Here is a 25,000-nt window from a genome sequence, read left to right on the forward strand (position 1 = left end):
CACTCTGACCGGAGAGTCTCGCAAGAGCCCCGGGACACGCGGTGGATTATAGTGACGGGTCGTTTGCGACCGAATCAGTTCAAATGAACGGCTCTTTAACAAGAACGAACCGATTCCACGTTTCAGTTTCTCTCTCGTTTGTCTCGTTCGTTCGTTCTCCCAGACTTGACTCCCACTCGCTGACTCGCTGTTTTAAGTGTTAAGTCAGCAGAGTGGTGAAGAGGGACTGGTCTGGGCGACAACATCCCGATTCCGAACATGAAGCGCTCCTCAGCTGATAGGAACTTAGTTGTGATGTTGTGTGTTGATTGATGACCGTTTTTGCACGGTCGTTTGAGAACGAGGGAGGAGCTGAGTCTGACCGACTCAGCTGAGAACCGTGCATTCCATGATTCACCGCTACCGGAAACGCGACTGAACGAACATACAAACAAACGATTCTGAACGATTCTTCTTGGCAAACTGACCGACGCGAACTGAATCAAGGAAAAGAATCATGGAATCCATCACTGGATTACATGTGTCGCGAACCGCCTACTTGTCGGGTAGAGTTGTCGGTTGACATGCAAGCGTGACCAATCATGGACCATACGCCGGGAACACGAGAAAAGACCTGTACAATTGGGTGTTAACGACTTTCCCCACATTATTTCAGGGGTGCTGATCTACAAGTGTATCTTTAAAGCTGCTGTAAAGAGGGCAGAAGAGAGCAAGAATCTGAATCGAAATAATCAAAAACAAGTGTTGCGTTTCTTGTACCGGTGATCGACTGGAGAGACGGATTCCCAGAACCACAGAAGAGATGATTGGTCAAAAATTAACCAGGAGCGGTCTAAAATCGAAATGGTCTCATACAGAGGCAGGAACGGGCAACTAGGAACAGATATTATTAGAGAGCATTTCACTCACTAACAGCTGAAGGTTGGCAAACGACGAGTAAATAATAATAATCAAATAATATTTGCTGTTTTTAAAAGGGTGCAATGCTGCTGTTGTCCTGTAGGTGGTGGTGTCGGTGGAGACGGAGGGGCAGTACGCCAGAGGCATGATGGTGCTGGACTACATGGGGCTGCTGACGCACAAACACAAGGCCACCATCTTAAAGAAGGTGGACCTGGAGAAGTTCAAGGTGATGATGATGAACGCCCTCAAGTAGAGGAACACGTCTGTGCTACCAGGGATTATTGTTTGACTGTTTTTTTAAATATTGGACCAATGTTACTTTTGAGGAGCCACATTTGAGAACTACAAAATACTTGTATACAAATGATAGCAAATCTGGTAGTGATGTCAAAGTTGATCAACGCCCAAAGTTGATATTCAGAAATAAAAGTAATATAAATATATGTAATATAAATATATAAAAGTAATATAAATATAAATATATATATAAATATATAATATATATAAATAAAATAATACAATTTTGGAACCAGGTTTGTCTTCATGCTTCTGGAGGTCTTGTGTTGTTTAAAATGATCTCTATTGCCGATTAATAGTTTGGCAAAGTGGTGCTTGAGTTCTTGAAAAAAAAAGATTTCACAACACACAGTCGGGTTAGAAATAAAACAGGTTTTATTGAAAGCGCTTGGGAATGTACACTTTTGTTGAGAGAGAGAAAGAAAACTGCTACCAACAGCTGAACACGTATGCTTGCAATGCGCTTCACGTCTTCGCTCGTCGACATTCCACAATAAACAGAACTTCAACCATGAGCCTCATATCTTTTTTTTTTTTTTTATCCGTTTGTTTCTAAATCCAAGAAGGAAACCCCAGAGACAAGTTGCTCGTCTCCACATCCGTCTTCAACCGGCGGTTATATACAAATCATCCGCTATTAGTCCAAAGAAAAATCTTTCAATTCACACTGCGGTTCAGCCGGTCGTAACGAGTGACCGGGGGGGGGGGGGTCCAGGTGTACACACACACACACACACACACACACACACACACACACACACACACACACACACACACACACACACACACACACACACACACACACACACACACACACACACACACACACACACACACCCCTCCCCCCCGCCGCCGCCGCCGCTGACACCATCCGGAGTGTAGCTTTGCCGCCTCTCTCTCCCCCGCTCTACTTGACCCGGTACTGGTAGAACCAGCAGAGGCCCTGCGTGAGGTTCCAGCCCAGCGAGACGGACAGGATGTAGAGGAGGGCCAGCAGGGCGAAGGGGTAGAGCAGCACCACCGTGTTCTTCAGGAAGGGGAGGGCTGCAGCCGAGAACCGGGGTCCCGCGCGGAGAACCGTCAGGTGTATCACACGGAGAACCGTCAGGTGACCACACGGAGAACCGTCAGGTGACCCACAGAGAACCATCAGGTGACCCACAGAGAACCATCAGGAGAACCACGGAGAACCACCAGGTGAACCAGGGAGAACCATCAGGTGAACCACGGAGAACCACCAGGTGAACCAGGGAGAACCATCAGGTGAACCAGGGAGAACCACCAGGTGAACCAGGGAGAACCACCAGGTGAACCAGGGAGAACCAGGGAGAACCAATGGAGCATTGGGAGAAGAGAAGGGGGATGGGAGCAGAGAACCAAAACTAGTCAGAACAGATATACCTTTCCGGTTTTTGGGTTCATCAATTTGTCATCAATTCAGTGAATCCAATGTGTATTTAATCAAACCAGGGCAAAACATTGGGCAGCTGGGAGGGCGTCAATCGAAAGACCTACCGTTGTAGCCCAGGAAGGTGATGTAGAGGTAGTAGCCAATGGCCACCAGCCACAGCGTGTTGCCCACCAGCAGGCCCAGGAACCAATCGGAGTTGATCACCACGATGTCTGAGACACAGCGGCAACGGACGAGGGTTAGCCTCGCGAAACACCGCAGCCTAACCAACTTAAACTATCTGACTTAAGCTATCCCACTTTAACCATCCGACTTAAACAAACTGACCTAAAGTATCCAACTAAAAGATCGGACTGAAACTATCCGAATATCCAACTAAAACTATCTGACTTAAACTATCCGACTTAAACTATCAAACTTAAAGGGCTTCAATTAGGAGGGCTTCAATTAGGAGGATGCGGGCTTCATAGCCCGCATTTGATTGACATCCTCCTAATTGAAGCCCTGAGTTTGTAGCCGGGATTAAGGGCTATACTGCTAAAATGGACCCCCCCCCACACACACACACACACACACACACACACACACACACACACACACACACACACACACACACACACACACACACACACACACACACACACACACACACACACACACACACACACAGGTCCCCCACTCACGGTTGATGAAGAAGAGCTGCAGGAAGTGCAGGATGACGAGCAGCGGGTAGAAGGCGTTGAGGTGCACGTCGAAGGCGTAGCCCCACTCCACGTCGTAGTCCTTGCCGGGCTGCTTCAGCAGGTACTTGTTGGCCACGCCCCTGCAGGCGGGTCACACGGTCGACATTCCAATGAACCCGCAAAGCAACGTTACCACCGTCGGGCGGGGCGGGCGTTTGTCAATTCTTTGCGACATTTCACAGCGCCAGAGCCAAACTTTGAATCCTGTCTGAAGTATGACGAACACATCTGTCTTATCGACAACAGCTAGTGTGTGATCTTCTGTAGAGAGAACAAACCGTCCAGTTTGTATAATACTGGGGGGGGGCGGGGGTGTGTGACCTCACCACATGATAGGGCTGCTCGATTATGGAAAAAAAAGTCATAATCACGCTTATTTTGGTCAATATTGAAATCTCGATTATTCAAACGATTATTTAAAAAAAACATGATTTGTTTATTCATTATTTCTCTCAAAAAAAAACAACACTTTGTAAATGAGAACTTTGAAATTTCCCCGTAAAGAAATACACAAAATGGTCAAGTAGAAAATAATGTCCAGATATATATCCAGCCGCAATTTCTATAAAGGAAGAAATTATTTATTTATTTTTAACAAAAAAAATAAAAATAAAAATCGTTTCAACTCGATTATATTACTTGGGTGATCGTTTCACGCTAAAAATCGAAATCACGATCAAAATGGGATGAATCGCCCAGCCCTACCACATGAGGGTGGATATCAGCAGGCCGACGCCGATGCAGTCGATGAAGACCACCCAGAGCAGCAGCTTCAGGGTCCCCACGAAGCCCAGGTCCAGGACCAGGCCAAAGCCAATGGTGGACACTGTGGAGCAGAGAGAGAGAGAGAGAGAGAGAGAGAGAGAGAGAGAGAGAGAGAGAGAGAGAGAGAGAGAGAGAGAGAGAGACAGAGAGACAGACAGACAGACAGACAGACACAGCAAGAGGAGCGGACAGAGAGAGAGACACAAGCAGAGAAGAGAGAGAACGACACATAGAGAGAGCATGAAGAGTGAGAGATCAGCGTCTTCACATGTGATTTCATAAACAAAGAAAGACCAAATGTTTCATGATATCTAAAGCTGTGACTGAGACGACAGTTACACATACAGAGCACTGCGAGGATGCCTGCTCTACAACTTCAGCTTTGTATGTCTATATTCCATACTGCACTTATTGTTTGTAATGCCACTGCAATGTATTTTCAATTTCAGCAAGATCCAGAAGTGCAACATCTCAGTGGCAATGACGATAAAATGTATTTTATACTATTCTGCTACTGAAGCTCATTCACAAACCATTCGCCCACGACCCAAAGGTTGGGAAACACTGCCCTGGTCTACCCAGTACAATCATTCATGTGTTATGAATGTGTTATTATTGTTGCACCTGAATATCTCTGGAGCGAGCTACAGCTAAATCTGTCAAATAAAACTGCAAATACAAATTTATACTACGACTTTAAGAGACCTCCAAATATTGCCCGCTAATAACGTGCCAATATCGGTGAATGTTTTGGTTGATGCGTCTGTGTCTCTATAACTGTCTATACTTTCCGATATCTAATGCACGTTGTATAATTGATTCAGCGCTCTCTTGTGGAACCGATCGCGATCCCAACGAGACTTACCCGACACCGTTAAAACGGTTAAACAAAATGAACGCAATCAAATACAAATCCTCACAGCACAACGGCGTGAGCTCCTTACCGCACAGCCACACGCTCAGCAGCACCAGGAAGGCGGGGTCGTCGCGGGCCCACTGGTCCTTGGTCTGCTTGCGGTAGTGGAAGTTGCGGTAGACGCGCTGCGGCGACGTGAACAGGTACAGCATCTGCCACACGGCGAACTCAAAGTCCATCTGCCGGAGGTGCAGCAGCCGCCGCAGGTACTTGTAGCGCTTGGCGCCGGCCGTGTGGCGCGCCGCGTCCCGCAGGCCCGTCTCGGAGGCGTGTCTCGAGGTGGTGGGCAGCATGGTGGACGCTCCCTCTGCTCCCCGGGGGGGGGGGGTGGGGGTGGCTGGAGGAAGGAGAGACAACATCAGTGTTTCCCATACATAGATCAATGTGTGGCGCAGCGCCACAGATTCAACAACAAGCTCCACAAATTGATTACGCTTTTTAAATTCATTTTTATTTTAACACGATTTTTAAGTATAAATATCTCACGCACACGCAACAAATGTCACGGCCAAAAAATAAAAATACCAGTTAGATCTCTAGTTGCTTCGGACGAGCGCTAAATTGCTGCGGCTGTCCCCCCCAGATTCTACAGAGTCTCACTCCGGCCAAAAAACAAAAGTTGCCAACCCTGCAGGGGGGCACCACACATTGCTACCTGGTCTGTGGGAAACACTGTATATATATATATATATATATATATATCGATAAGAGACTGGACCACCGAATCTAGCAGCTGGGTTTGTCACACAAACACGGTTCCGTACTTATTTACAATATTTGAGTGTTTTCCATTGTTGTATCGAGATTGTATTTATCACTGAGTATTTATCAATGAAGAACAGTGGATGGTCATATTAAGTGTTAAACAGAAGTGGTTAAATCCAGCATGGTAATTCCTAGTCTTTTCAGGTCATTAAAATGATCAATAGTTATCGATATCGATCAATATGATCAAGTTATATCGTGATACGTCTTTCAGCCATATCGCCAACAGGGACGATGTGATCGTTGGGACGGCCTGCTCGATTACACCGTGACGACTCGGGCGCTGGTGTGTTCTGTTACATGCAGGCTACACCGTCTAGGCTTCGCCTGATGGGCTTGTCCCGTGTACGCGAGCAAGCGCACGGGACAAGCCCATAAGGCGAAGGCTAGACGGCGTAGCGTACAATCATAGAGCTAGAGTTATAATAACATAACTGTCGTTAACCGCCCTCATGGTCGTCTTGTGCGCATTTTGTGTTGTACGTCGCGGTCTTGTTTTTGGGATTGCTGAATTCTACCGGTTAGCTGTGTGTGTGTTTTGTGCGGTTATTTAGCAAATTTTTAAAGATCCCTATTTACCACCAGGTGTGATGTTGATTAGCCCAACCCTCTACCCTGTAGTGACATCACAAATGGGAGCAACCACACAGAAGTAGGTGGATGGTGGATCTATACTTTTAAGCGAGGTCACCCACCTTATCAGAAATAGTTTGTTGTGGTGGTTGTAGAGGGCACGCCTGTGGATCACATTCTAGCTGATACACATCGCTGAATATGTAGTTGTAGAAGAAGAAGAAGAAGAAGAAGAAGAAGAGCTGGAACGGGAAGGAGTACACACACACACACACACACACACACACACACACACACACACACACACACACACACACACACTGAATATCAAACTGAAATCGTTTTTTCAACTCCTCTCCTAGGAAAGCAATCACTCAATGCTAAAGACGGATACTAAAACAATACGTAATAGTACAAACAAATACGACTTGTTTGTTTAATCTACTGGCTAGCGTTAGGAAGCTCTAACTAGCCTCCTGCAAAACACTTATAGAAGGGCTTCGTCAGGATAAACTTCATTCCGCTTCACTGATTATTGACTAACACACATAAAGTAAATCCACTCGTTATATGTAAATTAATATCGTGTTCGGTAAATAGCTTTACCAGCTGATAAATCCCCCTGGACGGACTCTTCTTGGTTATTTAAGAACCAGTATCCATGAAACACTTCCTGGACTGTCACAAACTGCACACGTTGTCACTTCCGGTAACACGGCGCGGTGCGTTGTGGGAGACGGAGTTCGGAAATCGTGCTGTCAAAATATCTCAACCTGCCCCAGAAAATGTGTCTGAAAACATCAAAATACATTTCAACCACAACCCCCCCCCCCCCCCCCTTCCCCCAACCCCCCTGTCCGAAGTCAAGAAGTGTATGTGTTTATATTAATTTTTCAAAGATATGCATGTGTATCTTAAATAAAGCGTTTGTTGCAAGTGTCCATGCACGGTCACCTTCAACAAAAACAACACTTCGTTGGTGTTTATTACGTTACTATTTCAACAATGGTGTAATTATTGCAACTGCAGTTTTTTGACGCACGAGTTTCTCCCCGACTTTTATTCTGAAGCCGAGACCGGAAGTGAGGTTGGGTTCTATCTTCAGCCACATCCGCTCATACATCAGAGCTGACTGGTTGCGTGTGATAAACACCGCTGTTCTGGTCCAGAAGGCCAAATAGCGACAAGGTAAGAACCTCAGTTAAGCAAATTAACACACAGCGCTGACTGCGGATCTGTTGGTTGACGTAACGCGACGACGGCGTCGCACTAAGCCCACGAATCAGTCGGTTTGTTATAACGTCGTAACGCCGTGCCCTTGACCGCTCTGTGCTAACGGGTCTAGCATGCTAGCAAGGATCCTCAATAACTTTGTGTTTATGTGCGAGTGAGCGGACGGTTCTCCGGCGATAGCTGCAAGTGCATTCAACACAACGTACATGTGAATGTTTTTTAATGGATAGACCTCACTCCCCGTCTATCCCCGTCTTAATAATGCACAGTTTAAAGACTATATCCTTGCAGTTGGGGGCTTAGACATGTTGACATGTCACATGCATGCCCATAATGCGGTGCACCTTGTCTTAAATGTCATGCATAATAACGTTGATAAGCTCACCTTGTTTTTGGGATATGTTTATGTTGCTGAATGCCGTCTGTCTCCATTCCAGCATCATGTTGCGTTTCCCAGCCGTCGGGCGAGCTTTATCTGGCGCTGCCAAGGGCAGCCTGGCTCCATCCAACAATGGTAAGCTGTGTGTTTACATGCATCTGCACACTAGTAATATGCATGTTTATGTAGTATATCTATACTGCTGAAGTAGTGGCCACTTGGGATGTCATTGAAACGTCAGTATCTATGGGTGTTTCAGTTCTTACCCAATCCCGTGCTGCCGGTACGATGGTGGAGGTGTTTGTGGATGGGAAACCTGTGGAAGTGGAGGCCGGCACCACTGTTTTGCAGGTAAAGGAAGGGAACCTACAACTTTTTTTTTTGTGGTCGCATAACTACAGTCTTGTACGAACGTCTAGAATCATGCAATGCTTTCATGTAATGTCATTTTGGTTCAAGTGTCACATACCTCTCCTTATATTGATCTTAACATGACAGCAAAGTAGTGAAACCCAAATGGGTTAATATGTCCTAAGATGGAGAGAACAGAACCTTCAGAGACTATAGCTATTTATACCACAGCATTGTTAAGTACTTGATCCTGATTAGTCAATAACGTTCCACGTGTGCAGATTATTTCTCAATGACTGCACTACATATCCAACATTAAAAACAACAGTTTAATGCAACTATCAACCAGATATTTCTTTAATACCTCAAAAAAAAAAAAATTAACATTAATCATAATGTCACTGTTCATCAAGTCAATAAAAAATAAATAAAGTTCTCAATGTTCATTGTCGGTAACACTCTGTGTTGGCTTATTCTTGACATATTCCAACTCTCTATTTCCCACCCCTGTGGACCCTCAGGCCTGTGAGAAGGTGGGCGTCCAGATCCCACGCTTCTGCTACCACGAGCGACTGTCCGTGGCGGGCAACTGCAGGATGTGTCTGGTGGAGATCGAGAAGGCGCCCAAGGTAAACGGTGGCTCGCGGTTCAGTGAACGCTCCAGGACATGCATGTAGGTCAGGGGAACGTAGTCGTAGGTGGGCTGTTTGACTCCCTGGTACTTTGTTTGATTCCCCCACCTTGGCAGCTTGCCTGTGGGCATCCTAGTGCTAGATGCCTTATCCCCTCACCCTCCCCTTAATGACATGTATCGGGTGACTCTCTTAAGTCGCTTCTGATAAGTGACTTAATAGTGGATAAATGGTGTATAGTACAGACAAGGGGGTGAGATTAATGTCATTTTGGCAACTGAAAGTTGCCAAAGTTGCCAAAGAGTTGATCTATTGGATCCGTGGGTCCTGTCTAGTCCAACTTGATTATTTTAGGTTTGATTCCCCCTGGGCCCCGTACATGCCATGAATCTATGCACTTAAGGTTTGGATGAAAGCCCTCACCAAAAATACATTTATTTAGTTGTGTAGTGCCCTCCAGAAAAAAACAACAACTGAGTAATACATAGTCATGTGGTGAAGGCAAAGATCTTGTGTTGCTGTCCAGTTCTTCTCATACGTCCCAGCCACAGTGCCTACCTGGATGTTGACATGTGTGTGCTTGTGTTTTTTTTTGTTGACAGCCGGTGGCAGCCTGTGCCATGCCCGTCATGAAGGGATGGAATATCCTTACCAACTCAGACAAGACACGCAAAGCAAGGTATACACACACACACACACACACACACACACACACACACACACACACACACACACACACACACACACACACACACACACACACACACACACACACACACACACAGATCTAAACACAGGCTTCTCCAGCTATCTGCTTTGCCAAATTAAAGAGTCCACAGAGTGGAGGATGCTTGATAGATCGGATAGATAGTTTATAACATAGTTCATAATCCATGTGGAACTGCATGACACAGCTGAATAAAGCAATACAACTTGACATATAATAATACATTACGTTTGTGTAGCACCTTTCTAGATACTCGAAGACACTGTACAACAAGGCAAAATACTGGAAAAAAATATAAATGAAAGGGTACATTGTAACATTTGAAAGCATACAAATGAAGATGGTCAGAGAAGCGAGGACAGTAATGGTAGTTCACGTGGAATCAGGTGGACGGTAGACGGCAAACCTCCTATAATTGAGACTGAGACGTGTGACCTGTGTGTGTGTGTGTGTGTGTGTGTGTGTGTGTGTGTGTTTTTTTGTGCGTGTAGAGAGGGAGTGATGGAGTTCCTGCTGGCCAACCACCCCCTGGACTGCCCCATCTGTGACCAGGGAGGAGAGTGTGATCTACAGGTAACAGTGACAGCCTTGACAGCTTTGGATAAAAGCGAAATGACTTGCTCGATAGTCGACTGCAGGGTTGATTTCGATTTGCTCTTGATTTCGACTGCCCCCATCGGTGTGTGTGTGTGTGTGTGTGTGTGTGTGTGTGTGTGTGTGTGTGTGTGTGTGTGTGTGTGTGTGTGTGTGTGTGTGTGTGTGTGTGTGTGTGTGTGTGTGTGTGTGTGTGTGTGTTGATGGCCAGCCGATGGGGGGGGGCAATCGAAATCCTCAACCATACATACAGCTGGCCGGGACAGCGCAAGACCTCCCAGAACTACACACACATTCCCAGCCTCCTAACCCCCCACCTCTCTGTCCTCCTCCCCTCCCGCCCCACCAGGACCAGTCCATGCAGTTTGGCTCGGACCGCAGTCGCTTCACAGAGAACAAGCGGGCGGTGGAGGACAAGAACATCGGCCCGCTGGTCAAGACCATCATGACCCGCTGCATCCAGTGCACGCGCTGCGTCCGGTAAGAGGGCGCCGGGGGGGGCGTGGCCAGAGAGCGCCGCGTGCGAACGGCAATCTTGGAGCACGGCGCAGTGGTTTCTGTGTGTCTGGATGTCGGTTGGAGATTGTGTGGTATTTGTGTGGTTGTTGGAGTGTGCTGTACTAGTGGTGTGCTTGTGAGTGAATGCTTACTGATGGTGCGGTTGGTGTGTGGTCTGTGTCTCCGTCAAAAATCATAAAGAAAGTGAAACAAAGTTAATTTATCCATTTCGAGAGGTTTCCGGATCTCTGATCTCTATTCACACATTCACTTCGTATCCTATTCATATCATGAATCATTATTCAGTCGAAAGGGTCGAGGCATTGACGGAAATGTACGTGCACTTTCATTCCGCTGAAAAGAAATCATACGATAAAATCGTGTGAGACTCCAATCCGACACAAATACAACCGCAACCGCGTGTGGTTCTCTGTTGAGAATTCTCACCGGCGGTTTCTTATATATTTTTTCAGGTTTGCCAGCGAGATCGCGGGCGTGGAGGACCTGGGCACGACGGGCCGCGGCAACAACCTGCAGATCGGCACGTACGTGGAGAAGATGTTCATGTCGGAGCTGTCGGGCAACGTCATCGACATCTGCCCCGTGGGCGCGCTCACCTCCAAGCCCTACGCCTTCACCGCCAGGCCCTGGGAGACCAGGTAGGGCCCGGAGGAGAGGGAGAACGTAACACGGGGGCGACTTGAGTCTGTGGTCGGATCAGGCGTGCTGTTCAGGGAGCTGTAGCGTTTACAGAAATTGACAAATGCAGAACCCTCACACTTTTTACATTTTGTAAACCAAAGCACATTTTGTGCTGGAAGTGCTAAAAAAAAAAAGGTTTTAAATACAGGGGGGAATGGATGTGAAAGAATAGAACAATTACACACATTCGCCTAGACCCAAGAAGATGAATGACGGAATCAATCTGCCTCTATTTGTCGCTCCAAATAAATGCTTGTAATAATTCTAAATTTGGACAGTAATCCCATTGCAATCCTTTTAACCTAATGTGCCTTCAAATCCAAATAGTAACCAGTAGATGATAGGACTTGTCGTTTTTTATACGAATTGTCGTTTTAATAGGACTTTTGTTTTCTACATAAAAACAGGCCCACTCACAATAGTCCAATCACAATACTGCCGGCACCGCCCTGTCCTCCCTGTGCTGAATGATCACGATCCCACCCTCTCCTTCCCCCCCCTCTCCCCCCCCCCCCCCACGCAGGAAGACAGAGTCCATCGACGTGCTGGACGCGGTGGGCAGCAACATCGTGGTGAGCACCCGCGGGGGTGAGGTGATGAGGGTCATGCCCCGTCTGAACGAGGACGTCAACGAGGAGTGGATCTCCGACAAGACCAGGTCAGAGGGTCACAAACGACATCCCCCCCGCCCCCACGGAACCTGTAGCGCAGTGTTAAACTTCCGTTATGGATCCACACAGACGCTCCGACGCAGCCGTGAACCTGCTTTGGTTCTGTGTCGGGTTTTTAGTGAGCGGAACCGATCACAGCCCTCGCTGCTGCGTCGCCTCGACGGAAGGTTACACTTTTCGGGAGGCGCGCGTCCGGCCCTTTGCGGCGGACGCAAGGAGGGCCCGCCTCCTTGTGTCCGCCCCTTGCGTTGTGTCGACGACATGGGATCGTAACTGAGCCTTCACGCCTGCTGGAGATGGATGTGTTCATAGGTTTTTTAGATGTTTAAAGTGGAGGGAAAGCTCCATTCTTAACGGCAAGGGATGGCGAGGGATTAGAGCAGTTGGCGCCCTGATGATGTCACCGGCCGGGCCGGTACGGTCGGTGCCAGGTGACGTCACCTGGCGCCAGTCTGAGCCAATCGGAAAGGCCGTTGCCAAACATTAGGTCATTTGTGCTGTGGCTGTAGTTTGTTTAGAGATTTGGTTGCCGCTTTCAAATGTTCAAACTGGGTGTGTGTGTGTGTGTGTGTGTGTGTGTGTCTTCAGGTTCGCCTACGACGGCCTCAAGAGGCAGAGGCTGACCCAGCCAATGGTGAAGAATGCCTCGGGTCAGCTGACGGCGACCTCGTGGGAGGACGCCCTGACCCGCGTGGCGGGGGCAGTAAGTCTCAGCGCTCTCGTCAGGTCATCAGCTGGTTGGGATTTGTGGCTTTAATGACGACTGAGATGTGGATCCGTCTGTAATACATATCACAGCCTAGGCCTCGGCGATATGGCTGAAAGACGTATCACGATTTAACTTGATCAAATTGATCGATCATTTTAATGACCTAAAAAGACTAGGAATTGCCGTGCTGGATTTAAACACTTCTGTTGAACACTTAATTTGACCTTCCACTGTTCTTCATTGATAAATACTCAGTGATAAATACAATCTCGATACAACAATGGAAAACACTCACACAACACTTACAAATATTGTAAATAAGTATGGAACCGTGTTTGTGTAACTAACACAGCTGCTGGATTCGGTGGTCCAGTCTATCGATATATATATATTGAACATGTTTTATATTGACATTGATCAAAAGTCTATCACGATATGATAATTTATTGTTTTTTTGCCCAGGCCTATTACAGCCATCCTGATTGGGTATTTAGGCATGGATGCTCACTAATAGCCGACGGATGGCTGTGGTTTTTCCTAAGTTGACGCTCAAATTATTGCTCTTAATTCTTACCCCACAGCAACCTCTTGGGAAACTTTTGAACCCAGTCAAAGGAAAACGAAAAGTCCTATATCAGAAATCAAAAGAATAAAGATAGCAATCAAATTATAAACGCAAAAATGTGTCGAGACACCCACTACACAAATATCCCACCGCAATAGATGGGAGCAAGAAATGTATTCCACAATGCTCGGGCCCCCACCTTATAAACCTCTCGGCCAGACACCAGAGAACACACAGCACTCCATAAACCAATTAAAAGGGAAGCAGCTTTTCACTGTGTAACGTGTGTGTGTGTGTGTGTGTGTGTCCGTGTGTCCGTCCTCAGCTCCAGGGAGCGCAGGGCAGCGAGGTGGCGGCCATCGCCGGGGGCATGGCGGACGCAGAGTCCCTGGTGGCCCTCAAGGACCTGCTCAACAGACTCAACTCAGACAGCCTCTGCACCGAGGAGCTGTTCCCCATGGACGGGGCCGGGTGAGAGACACCCGCACAGAATGACAAGAAGAGAGAGAGAGAGAGATTATGGACGGTTGTTCTCCATCACGAATGTACAGCACCTTGCTCCCTTAAGTATTGGGACACCCTACTCCTTTTGCGGGAATGTGCAAAATCTAGGGTTAGGGCTCAAATCTAGGGGAAGGGGGAGGATTGGAACTGGGCCTTGATCGGTGTACAGTCTCAAAGGGCTTCACAGGCCACCCCCCCCCCACCTTACCCTAGCACCCTACAAAGAGCAAGAAATAAACTCCCCCTTCATTATCAGGGTAGAAACCCTGAGAAGCAACTGGTACCCCCTTTTCCACAAATGTGAAATCGGGCTTCGAACCCAGAACCCTTCAGCTGGGAGTCAAACGGGGACAGGGATTTGTACGATCTCTCAACGATTCAGTGAGCGCCGATATGTACCCAGACTGTAAATATTGCAGTACTACATTTTGTTTGTTTGTTTGTTTTCTACAGCTCTGATTTTTTTGTTTTTGGTTTAAACACATAAAGTTGGGGTCTCCCCTCCGCCGTGTGCGTTCGGGTGAGTGACGTTGTGCCGTTGTGTCGTTTTGTCGTCTCCGCAGCACGGACCTGCGCTCCAACTACCTGCTGAACACGCGCATCGCCGGCATCGAGGACAGCGACGTGCTGCTCCTGGTGGGCACCAACCCCCGCTACGAGGCGCCGCTCTTCAACGCCCGCATCCGCAAGAGGTACCACCCCCCGCCCCCACTCTGGCCCCTCCCCCGGCTCCACCCTGGCCTTGCTCTGGCCCCGCTCGGGGTCTGCTCTGGCCCTAGCCCGCTTAGTTTGAAGGGAAATCCGGAATGAAATTTGTAAAAAAAAAACGACAACAACGTAGTATTAAAACAAGAGGTCTTGTTGAGTCTTCCTCTTCTGCCCGTCTTCTTCACAAAGACTTGTTGAGCCGGCTAACCTGTTTCTGAACCAAGCGTCGCTATATGCATTTAGTGGTGATCTATTATCAGGTTATTATCTTTTTGTCCTGGTTATTAATGTAATGTAATGTAATGGCGGTCCAGGGCGTTTCAGCGACGGCTCATCCTAACCCCTCTCTCCCCCCCCCACTCCCCTCCCCGCTTCAGCTGGCTGCACAACGAGCTGCGCGTGGCCCTGGTGGGCCGGCAGGTGGACCTGAGCTACACCTACGACCACCTGGGGGAGGAGGCGGCCGTGCTGCAGCAGCTGGCCAACGGCACGCACCCCTTCTGTGAGGTAACGAGGAGGCGCACACACACACACACACACACACACACACACACACACACACACACACACACACACACACACACACACACACACACACCCCTTCTGTGAGGTAATGGGGAACCGACGTAAGGAGACTCACACACAAACTCAGGCGCCAACACACACACACACACGCACAGGCAAACACACACACACACACACACACAAAACACACACACAGGAACTAACACAAACAAACACGGGCACGCACCTCTTCTATTAGGTTATGTGTCCCTCTACGCAAACATTCAAAGATATTCACCTCTCTCTCTCTCTCTCTCTCTCCCTCTCCCTCTCCCTCTCCCTCCAGGTGCTGGCGTCGGCCCAGCGGCCCACGGTGGTGGTGGGCAGCAGCGCCCTGCAGCGGGCCGACGGCGCCGCCATCCTGGCGGCCGTGTCGGCACTGGCGCAGAACGCCCGCGTCAGCAGCGGCGTGGACGAGGGCTGGAAGGTCCTCAACGTGCTGCACCGGTACGGCACAGAACACCCCCCCCAGAGACAGACAGACAAACAGACAGAGACAGAGAGAACACCCAGACAGAGACAGACAGACAGAACACCCAGACAGAGACAGACAGACAGAACACCCCCCCCAGAGACAGACAGACAGAACACCCCCCCCCAGAGACAGACAGACAGAACACCCCCCCCAGAGAGAGACAGACAGAACACCCCCCCCCCAGAGACAGACAGACAGAACACCCCCCCCCAGAGACAGACAGACAGAACACCCCCCCCCCCAGAGACAGACAGACAGAACACCCCCCCCAGAGACAGACAGACAGAACACCCCCCCCAGAGACAGACAGACAGAACACCCCCCCCAGAGAGAGACAGACAGAACACCCCCCCCCAGACAGACAGACAGACAGACATAGAGAGAGAGAGAGAAACAGAGAGAGACATAGAGACAGACATAGAGAGAGAGACATAGAGAGAAACATAGAGAGAGAGACATAGAGAGAGACATAGAGAGAGAGACATAGAGAGAGACATAGAGAGAAACAGAGAGATAGAGAGAGAGAAAGACATAGAGAGAAACATAGAGAGACACAGAGAGATAGACACATAGAGAGAGAGAGAGAGAGAGATAGAGAAACAGAGAGAGAGAGAGAAACAGAAACATAGAGAGAGAGACACATAGAGAGAGAGAGACATACCTTTACCCTGCAGGTGGTTGGCCTTTCTCCTGATCGAATCAGGAGAAAGCCCACGTTGAGTCACCTGACCGGAACTCCTCCCTTGAGACGTTGTTGCATCATCGTCCCTGTTGCCAATCTGTTGGGCTCAGACGTGTGTGTGTGTGTGTTGGTGTGTGTGTTGGTGTGTGTGTTCGTCTCCAGGGTGGCCAGTCAGGTGGCGGCGCTGGACCTGGGCTACAAGGCCGGGGTGGAGGCCATCCGGAACAACCCGCCCAAGATCCTCTTCCTGCTGGGCGCCGACGCCGGCTGCATCACCCGGGCCGACCTGCCCAAGGACAGCCTCGTCATCTACCAGGGTACGGACGCACACAGAGACACACACAGAGACAAGGACACAGACACACAGAGACAAGGACACAGACACACAGGCCCAGTCCCATGTCTCTCCCCTTAACGAGAACACTTGCTTTGAGTGCCCTTAGCTGCAAGTCAGCTCCCGAGCTGGCTAGCGTTCAAGGGTTGATTTTTAAGGGGAAAAACAGCACTCCCCCTCACTCCCCTAAGTATTGGGACACCCTACCCCTTCACAGGAACGCGCAAAATCTAGGGTTAGGGCTCAAATCTAGGGGAAGGGGGAGAATTGGGACAGAGCCACAAGGACACTGAGACAAGGACACAGACAAACAGAGACAAGGACACAGACACACACACAGAGACAAGGACACAGACACACACACAGAGACAAAGACACAGACACACACACACACACACACACACAGAGACAAGGACACAGACACACACACACACACACACACACAGAGACAAGGACACAGACACACACACACACACACACACACAGAGACAAGGACACAGACACACACACACACACACACACACAGAGACAAGGACACAGACACACACACACACACACACAGAGACAAGGACACACACACACACACACACACAGAGACAAGGACACAGACACACACACACACACACACAGAGACAAGGACACAGACACACACACACACAGAGACAAGGACACAGACACGTGCATAGGTGCCGACCAGATCCAACGAAACCAACCACACACGTGGATCCATCTTCTGAGCTCTGAGGAATAAGACCTGGATCTTTGCAGAGCTGCCCGCATTCATGCATCACGTCAACATTCCCCCCCCCCCCCCCCCAACAGGTCACCACGGCGACGTGGGGGCGCCCATGGCAGACATCATCCTGCCGAGCGCGGCCTACACGGAGAAGAACGCCACCTACGTGAACACGGAGGGGCGGAGCCAGCAGACCCGCATCGCCGTCACCGCCCCCGGGACGGCCCGCGAGGACTGGCAGATCATCAGGGCCTTGTCCGAGGTAACGCACGCACACGCACGCACAAACTGGGGTTGACCAAATGCAATAACTGGATGGCCTTATCGCGAGCCTCCGACAGCCACAGATACAGAGAGTATTGTTTTGTTTATTGATTCATCGATTGCTGTCAGGATGTTAAGAGACGGCAATCAAATAAAAAAAGAAATGCTTCTAAAATATATTGCCTACCCTAGCTTTAACTTGATAATTATAAATTTAAATGGGGTGCACGTCGATTTCATTTTGACAGTAGAGACAAATTAGGACTGCGTTACATTTGAACACAGGAGGGTAGCCAGCCTGCTTGTCTATGTCTAATATTTATTTACTTATTAGTCACGCTAAGCTAACTCAGTATCACCACTAGAGGTCCCTGCAGGCTAAAGCCAGGCCTAAGTCTGGCTGTATCTTGGACTCGACACACTGCTTCTGAACACAATACGCATGCACACGTTTGATGCCGCTTTAACATAAATGTGTGTGCGTCTTGTGTGTGTGTGTGTGTGTGTGTGTGTGTGTAGCTGGCGGGCGTGGCGCTGCCCTATGACACTGTGGACGAGGTCCGCACCCGGCTGGCCGAGGTCTCTCCCAACCTGACCCGCTACGACGACGTGGAGGGAGCCAACTACTTCAAACAGGCCAACGAGCTGGCCAGCGTACGTCTCACTCTCACAGTTATAACACGCACACAACGCCTGAGCCTCTTTGTGTTTGCATAGCATTAATGATAATGTGCACACACACAGCCTTAGCATTTTTTTTTTTGAAGTAGAGCATTACTGGTAATACACACACACACAAACACACGCACAATCCTAATCCATTTGCATAGCATCAAGCCATTTCCAGTAACATCCATGACACCTTTTTTCAAATTTCTGGACACACACACACTCCTAAATACACATGCCTCACCCTTCTTATGTGAGTGTTTCTAGTCAAAAAGACACATTTTCTTTTGTCAGAGGCCAGAAGAAATCCAGCTTTTTTATCATCCATGTAGTCGCTATTTGAATACAGGAGACGACAACGCATTGTACTAATATAAACCCGTTCCCCGATAAAACCATACTCCTCCACTTAACCCTAACCACGGCAAACCATTCAAGCCCCCCGGAAAAGCATCTACGAAACAGAAAAAAAAGCACAAATCCTTGTCTTAATACGAATGGTGAATGTAATGTGATACAAAGTCAGTGTGTGATCCTCCCCCCCCCCCCCCCCCCCCCCTGTCTCTCTGGACCCTGCAGGCGGTGGACCAGACGCTGCTTGCTGCTCCCCTGGTGCCCCCCCAGCTCACCGCCAGGGACTTCTACATGACAGGTGGGCGGGACTCCAGGGTGTCTGACGGGCTAGCCACTACTTTGGGTTGGGTTATGGGTTGGTTGGTTAGTTAGTTAGTTAAAATCCAACACGACACGTTGGTTTCACCTTTTGTTGTTGCTTTTTAAAAAGGTACAATGTGCATCATGTTTGAGTTTGAGATGTGCTCCAAAAAAAGTGTGTTTCTCAAACTTAAACATGATGCATATTGTACCTTTTTTAAAAAGCAACAACAAAAGGTGAAACCTCGTAAAGTTTTAACTTCCTAAAGGTGCCTCTCTTTTGGAGGGTTGGGGGAGATTTGAGAGAGGAGGGAGTGGTAAAGTGGTGTTTGAAGGCGGGAGCTAGCTGGAAGTAGCGGGTCTTGCGTATTGTACCTCTTTTAAGTAGCGGCTCGTATGTTTGTTTTGCGTGGAGCCCCACCTGGCCCCAAATTGAACCGAAACAAATCTGATGACGGGGTGGCAGTTACAGCCATGCCACCACAGGTGGTGCTGTTGCTGTGCTAGTTTACCCTTTCAAATCTGATACTTTGTCTTCATCTACAACTGTGACAAATATAAAAGAATATTATGCCGTTTAATGGACACTTTGAAAATCACAATCCTGTGAAGGCATACATTTTCGAAATGGGTGGGATTTTAACCCTCACCCCAGCAGCTTTGATGCCTTGCTCTTAAAGTTTGGCAAGACATGACAGCTTGGAAGAGATGCACTTTTGATACATACCCGTTCAACACATTTTTGACTTTTTTAGTAATTTTGTCCTCTCTCTCTCCCTGTAGACTCCATCAGCAGGTCCTCCCAGACCATGGCGAAATGTGTGAAGGCCATCACAGAGGGAGCCGCGGCCATCGACGAACCATCCATTTGCTAAACGCCCCCTCACTAATTGAGCCGTAGAGAGTCTTCAACACACCGATACACACGCATCCACATTGCATCCAACACCTTCAAAGTTTGCGTACACACACAAATACACACACACGACACATACATACGCAGAGTTGGAGCCTCGCCTTTATTTAAATGTGTTCTTGATGCTTGTTGTGTACAGTCGATCAATTCCTCTCAAGACACAGCTCTGATTAACTTGTAATGAAGTCTGAATAAAAATAAATCCTTATGTTGTAGCCAGTCGTGGTTTGTAATCATTCTGTGTTTATATCTTCTCCGGAGGTAAAGTGTGTTTGAATCACTTAATGAATTCTGAAGAGACTACAGTCTATATTTCTGAGGACTTCAGTGATGGGTTCATAGAGCTGCAGTGAATAACCATTTTAGAACACTTAAGAAATTACCCTATACAAATCCTAATTAAGTGAGCATTATGCTAATTATGGCTATTATGCAAATACTTATGCAATTTCCCACCAGCAACATATAAACCTCTTCTTATAAATTGTTTATCTCTCAAGTTTGAATCCATAAGCAGGGAAACCATCCCTGTCATTTTAAAGGTCCATTGGCTTATAATTGTATCATTTGGCACTTTAAACTTGTTTTCAGCTCTCCATTTGTAACCCGTGTTTGTTTCAGTTTTACCACAGGTGCATAATTAATATCTGAGGTAATATCGGGTGGCATTTTCGAGCGTATCTATATAAATGTCAGTTCATTCAAAACAGCATTTTGTTTAGATAAAATGATTTCTCCTTCAATTCAATAAACCTCGGCCCTGTCATACAACCACTGATCATACATTCTGCTCATTCCAAACTCAAGCAAAACATAACCTCATCATGAATTTCTTTCGCTCAAAATAGATTTATTGACAATAGAAGAATAAAAAAATACAAATAAACCTAAAGGGTCAATCTCCAGCGTTGAAAAGAACTCCAATCGATTTTGACACTTCTTGTCTTTTTAGTATATTATATCACAAATAAAACCTTGAAGGCAAACACTAAGTGTGTAGCATATCCCTGTTTTCCTATTGAGTGCGGGCAGCCCTGCATGCTAGCACTAGGTTCTAGGTTCAGTGCTGTAGACGGAGGGGAACGGGGGGCCGACCGCTTTTAACTCAGCGTCCAGGCCGCCGCCAGAGAGGCCATGAAGCCGTTCAGGAGCGCCACGGCGTAGCCCACGTGGAAGGACCGCCCGGGGGAACGCCTGGATGAGAGCAGAACGCGTGGGGGGGAAAAGACAGAGGAGACTGCTGTGATATAGCGGGCGGAGGATGTGTAATGGAAAAGGAAGGGGGAACTGCCTATAAAAAGGTGATCTGGGTAATCTGGGCCTCTCGTCGCCACATGACATATTGACAACATTTTCTCTTATTTTAAAAGGTGACATATTTGACCACCAGGTGTGAGTGTGATTAGCCCACACAAGCCTGCCTGATCTATCAAAACGGCTTGTAACGGCTAATCACACTCACGCCTGGTGGTGTAATATGTCACCTTTAAAAGCGGGGAGAAAAAGACAGGACACGCCCACAAGAATGATACAAACGATGAACAGTTCTCTGTGTGTGTATGCGTGCGTGCGTGCGTGCGTGTGTGTGTTACCTGAAGTTGGGCAGGAAAACCATGCCGGGTGTGTAGGAGTCCATGTAGGTGAGGCTCAACGAGAAAGCACAACAGATGCAGCCGGCGATCGCAGACAACACTAGGATACTCCAGAATCCTGGACACACACACATACACACACACACACACACACATACACATAAAAGTCAATGTTGTCAACATTTTTAAAGGCTTTCTGTATTCCCCTTACAGGTGGATACTGAGTTTCTGACATGTTGTGTTTCCTGGGACAAAAGGGTCGGGTAGGGGTTAGTACCTCCACACGCAATGAGCGTTGGGGAACCCCTGATCTAGAGGCATACAATGAGGATGCTATGGATCAAACTTGAAAGATGGAACGATGTCAGTGTGTGTCTATTACAGCCACCCTTCAGAAATGAGTGCAGAACGGTGCTCACCTAGCATGCTGACCTCAGTGCCGTCGTTGGCTGTCACTCGCTCACTCCGCAGCTCTGAAAGGGAGAGATCCACAATTCATCACATCTTCATCCCCATGACCCCATCCATCGCCATAAGGGCCATAACTTGACTTAGATGTACCGGTGTCGTGCCAGAAGTTGATTTTTGCCAGAAACTGATTTCCGGTCCGCGGGAGCGCGCACGGTCTGTTAAAGTTGTGTTTCTGCCTCAAAATGGCTTGATATCACTCAGCAAAGTAATACTGACAAGATTTGATGTCAACCAGTGCTTGAATAATGTGTAAAGGGCCATTACAGGGCCATTACAATGTAAAAATCAGCGGACCGGAAATCAGTTTCTGGCAAAAATCAACTTCTGGCACGTCGTGCCAGAAGTTGATTTTTGCCAGAAACTGATCTGATCGCGCACTGTCTGTTAAAGTTGTGTTTCTGCCTCAAAATGGCTTGATATCACTCAGCAAAGTAATACTGACAAGATTTGATGTCAACCAGTGCTTGAATAATGTGTAAAGGGCCATTACAATGTAAAAATCAGCGGACCGGAAATCAGTTTCTGGCAAAAATCAACTTCTGGCACGACACCGGCATGTCCACCCAATGTAGTGCTTATTAATGCGGCTAGAATATGTCGATATAAATACGTGTATGAATGCATGTAGGCCTATGTATGTAGCCTATGTATGTATGCATGTATGATGTAAATACTGAACAGTATATAGGCATACAATAGGCACACACACACCTTTGAGGATCGTGTACAACAGTGCACAAATCACACCGGCTGCAAACACCACTACCGCGGAGCAAACGGAGGACAGCAGCACGATTGGCCAGCGCCGCTTCGGCCGGTGAGTGTCATCATACGAGTCGAGGACCTCCTGGGGACGAGGGTTCGTGTCCATTTTCAAAATAAGTCAGAAGAAGTCAGATAGGACAGTTTCTCAAACGTGATGTCAGATGCGTTCACCGAATACGTCCATGGCACCATGCACCGCCGAGCGATTCCACAAGTTGGCCAATCTCTATCGATAAGGCCTATAGAAAAGTATTTCTGGTTCGGTGCAAGGAGTTTACGGTACGATCAATGTTAACATCAACTTTTGGGGGAAACGTCGGAACTTCTTCCGCAATCAAATTTAGTAGAGGGGCGTGGCGGTCATTCTTTTAATACTACTTCCTGGGGTCCAAAAGAGGGAAAGATTAACCATGGTTAGGAGTGTGTGTGTGTGTGTGTGTGTGTGTGTGTGTGTGTGTGTGTGTGTGTGTGTGTGTGTGTTTGTGTTTTGTGTGTTTTGTGTGTTTGTGTGTGTGTCTGACAAACAAAGCGAATTTATAATAGTAATAATGTAACAATAAACAAATAAACAACAATAATAATGCATTAATAACCGACCGACGTCACGTACCTACCTGCCAACCATTACTTAAATGTAATGGCTCACCTCTAAAGAAGTCACATGTGGAAGCAACCCAATGTATTAGAAACTGCAGAAGTGATCACTTATTTATTATATGGAGTTCCTTTATTTTGGTACTTTGATATTCTCACGGGCTTTTGTTTCGAAAACACCCCGCCGGAAGCCGTGTGTGACGCAGCGCTGTGGCGTCAACAACACCACTGATCAGACGGACCCGCCGCGGCTCCTCTCGTCCACGACTCCTTCCAAATACCCCACAGCACGGTAATTACCCTTCATTTAATAATGAATTGCACTTCTCCACGATGAATAACAGTCACGGGTCCACCCAGGAACTCGTTGTTATTCATAATCCATCGACATTGGATCATTATTTTTTTTTTCCCTTTGCGTTTGACGTTGTGTCACGAGAGCCCATCACACACCCTGACCGTACTGTACGCTGGTCTTCAGATCTCACACGCAAGACGGTGTTTCCTATAACGTGTGTTTTACTGTCCCTCGCCTCAGCTGCCTTTGTCGGCATCTGTGTCCATCATCATCATCGTCGTCATCATCAGCAGCAGCAGTGGAAGAGTAGACGGTGTGTCTGTGCTCTGTGTCTGTCTGTCTGTCTGTGCTCTGTCCAGCTCACCTCCACCTGGTCAGAGGTTATGTTATGTTTATAACATGAGGAAGGAGTTCCTTCCTCATCGTTGCGGGTCAATGTTGGAGCCATGGCTGCAGAGGTGGCATGGCAAATGTTGTTTCTGTTTGTACCTGGGAGTTGGACGTGGATGCTTTTTTAGGGTTCACGTCACTGCGCTGCTCGTGTTGGGAAATTGCATCTGCGGAAGGAAATGTGTGAAATCCGTCCTGTCACACACTCTGGGGTGAATGTGTGTCCGTGTAATAAAGTGCTTACTATCCACATGGCTGTGATTCTGAACAGGCCCTTATAAGGTGATGCTCCTCACGTTAGTCCTGTTTTTTTTTTCTTTAGTCGGTTACTATGGTGATTGTAGGATTGTTATGACGTTATGTCCACCGGGAAATATTGTCGTTTCTTCTTCCTCGCCCCATGTCAACAACACTAAGGTCTTGTGATTAGGGCGGTTGAGTTGTGTAAACATGACTATCTCCATGCGGCGGATCATAGATACCCCAGGTGTCGGACTGGATGGTAGCTGACACGTGACGTGTGTGTCAACATGAAAAAGACGTGGGGGGGGGGGGGCAGCAAATATTTACCCAGAGAACCATAAACACGTAAAAGAAAATAAATATGTTATTCTGAGTGGGAGGGCAGTGGAAAAAGATAAAGGGAAGTCATGGATACCATGGATTCACCCTATCAATGATTTATGTGAAGTTGAATTTGAATAATTGTCATTGTGTGCATAATTGTGTAATCTGGAGAGGCAGAGAAAGGGCATTTGGCCGGAGGGGGGGGGGGGATTTAGTGCAGAAACGTTAATCTGTTTTCTTTTTCAAACAATCAACCGAATGACTGGATGGACGTCGTTGACGTAATCATTTCAGTCATCAACATTTTCTGCTGACTTGAAACCGGAGTGCTCAGAAAAGACAATGGACCACGGCAGAATATCTAAGCGTGGATGGCTTAGCCA

General features: G+C 47.7%; 5 protein-coding genes across 5 annotated transcripts in view; 3 read left to right on the forward strand and 2 right to left on the reverse strand.

Annotated features, from left to right (window-relative positions):
• LOC311369570 (uncharacterized protein) overlaps positions 1-1,432 on the forward strand; it is a 4,909-nt gene extending 3,477 nt beyond the window's left edge. The window contains exon 7 of the mRNA XM_084487779.1: positions 1,004-1,432. Within this exon, the coding sequence (XP_084343905.1) occupies positions 1,004-1,156 (153 nt within the window). The 3' untranslated portion in view covers positions 1,157-1,432. The remainder of the gene's footprint in view (positions 1-1,003) is intronic.
• A 131-nt stretch (positions 1,433-1,563) lies between these two features.
• Positions 1,564-7,044, reverse strand: unc50 (unc-50 homolog (C. elegans)). The gene is made up of 7 exons (XM_084487868.1): positions 6,980-7,044; positions 6,496-6,615; positions 5,064-5,372; positions 4,060-4,180; positions 3,295-3,434; positions 2,716-2,823; positions 1,564-2,244 (listed from the first exon to the last, which is right to left on the reverse strand). Exons 3-7 carry the CDS (start codon positions 5,326-5,328, stop codon positions 2,108-2,110), a joined length of 771 nt encoding a protein of 256 aa, XP_084343994.1. The 5' UTR covers positions 5,329-5,372; positions 6,496-6,615; positions 6,980-7,044; the 3' UTR covers positions 1,564-2,107.
• Positions 7,045-7,473: 429 nt separating this feature from the next.
• LOC311369674 (NADH-ubiquinone oxidoreductase 75 kDa subunit, mitochondrial-like) lies at positions 7,474-20,155 on the forward strand. The gene is made up of 19 exons (XM_084487896.1): positions 7,474-7,561; positions 8,044-8,120; positions 8,245-8,336; positions 8,858-8,965; positions 9,571-9,647; positions 10,187-10,268; positions 10,639-10,769; positions 11,261-11,446; positions 12,013-12,147; positions 12,749-12,863; positions 13,760-13,905; positions 14,502-14,630; positions 15,024-15,153; positions 15,497-15,657; positions 16,530-16,684; positions 17,524-17,699; positions 18,221-18,355; positions 18,950-19,022; positions 19,808-20,155. The coding sequence occupies exons 2-19, from the start codon at positions 8,048-8,050 to the stop codon at positions 19,897-19,899; spliced, it is 2,196 nt and encodes a 731-aa protein (XP_084344022.1). The 5' UTR covers positions 7,474-7,561; positions 8,044-8,047; the 3' UTR covers positions 19,900-20,155.
• Positions 20,156-20,288: 133 nt separating this feature from the next.
• On the reverse strand, positions 20,289-23,222 carry arl6ip6 (ADP-ribosylation factor-like 6 interacting protein 6). Its single transcript, XM_084487897.1, is given in 5 exon segments — positions 20,289-21,134; positions 21,533-21,650; positions 21,952-22,005; positions 22,715-22,880; positions 22,883-23,222. Coding segments are annotated over 5 exon segments (510 nt in total). The 5' UTR covers positions 22,961-23,222; the 3' UTR covers positions 20,289-21,040.
• Positions 22,959-25,000, forward strand: part of LOC311369732 (rho GTPase-activating protein 1-like) — a gene marked incomplete at its 5' end in the record, with an annotated part of 9,970 nt that continues 7,928 nt past the window's right edge. The window contains 2 exon segments of the mRNA XM_084487944.1: positions 22,959-22,982; positions 23,901-23,966. Coding sequence (XP_084344070.1) covers positions 22,959-22,982; positions 23,901-23,966 — 90 coding nt within the window.

Source organism: Micromesistius poutassou (assembly GCF_964030765.1).
Source record: "Micromesistius poutassou genome assembly, chromosome: 24".
In the NCBI taxonomy this organism is placed as follows: domain Eukaryota; kingdom Metazoa; phylum Chordata; class Actinopteri; order Gadiformes; family Gadidae; genus Micromesistius; species Micromesistius poutassou.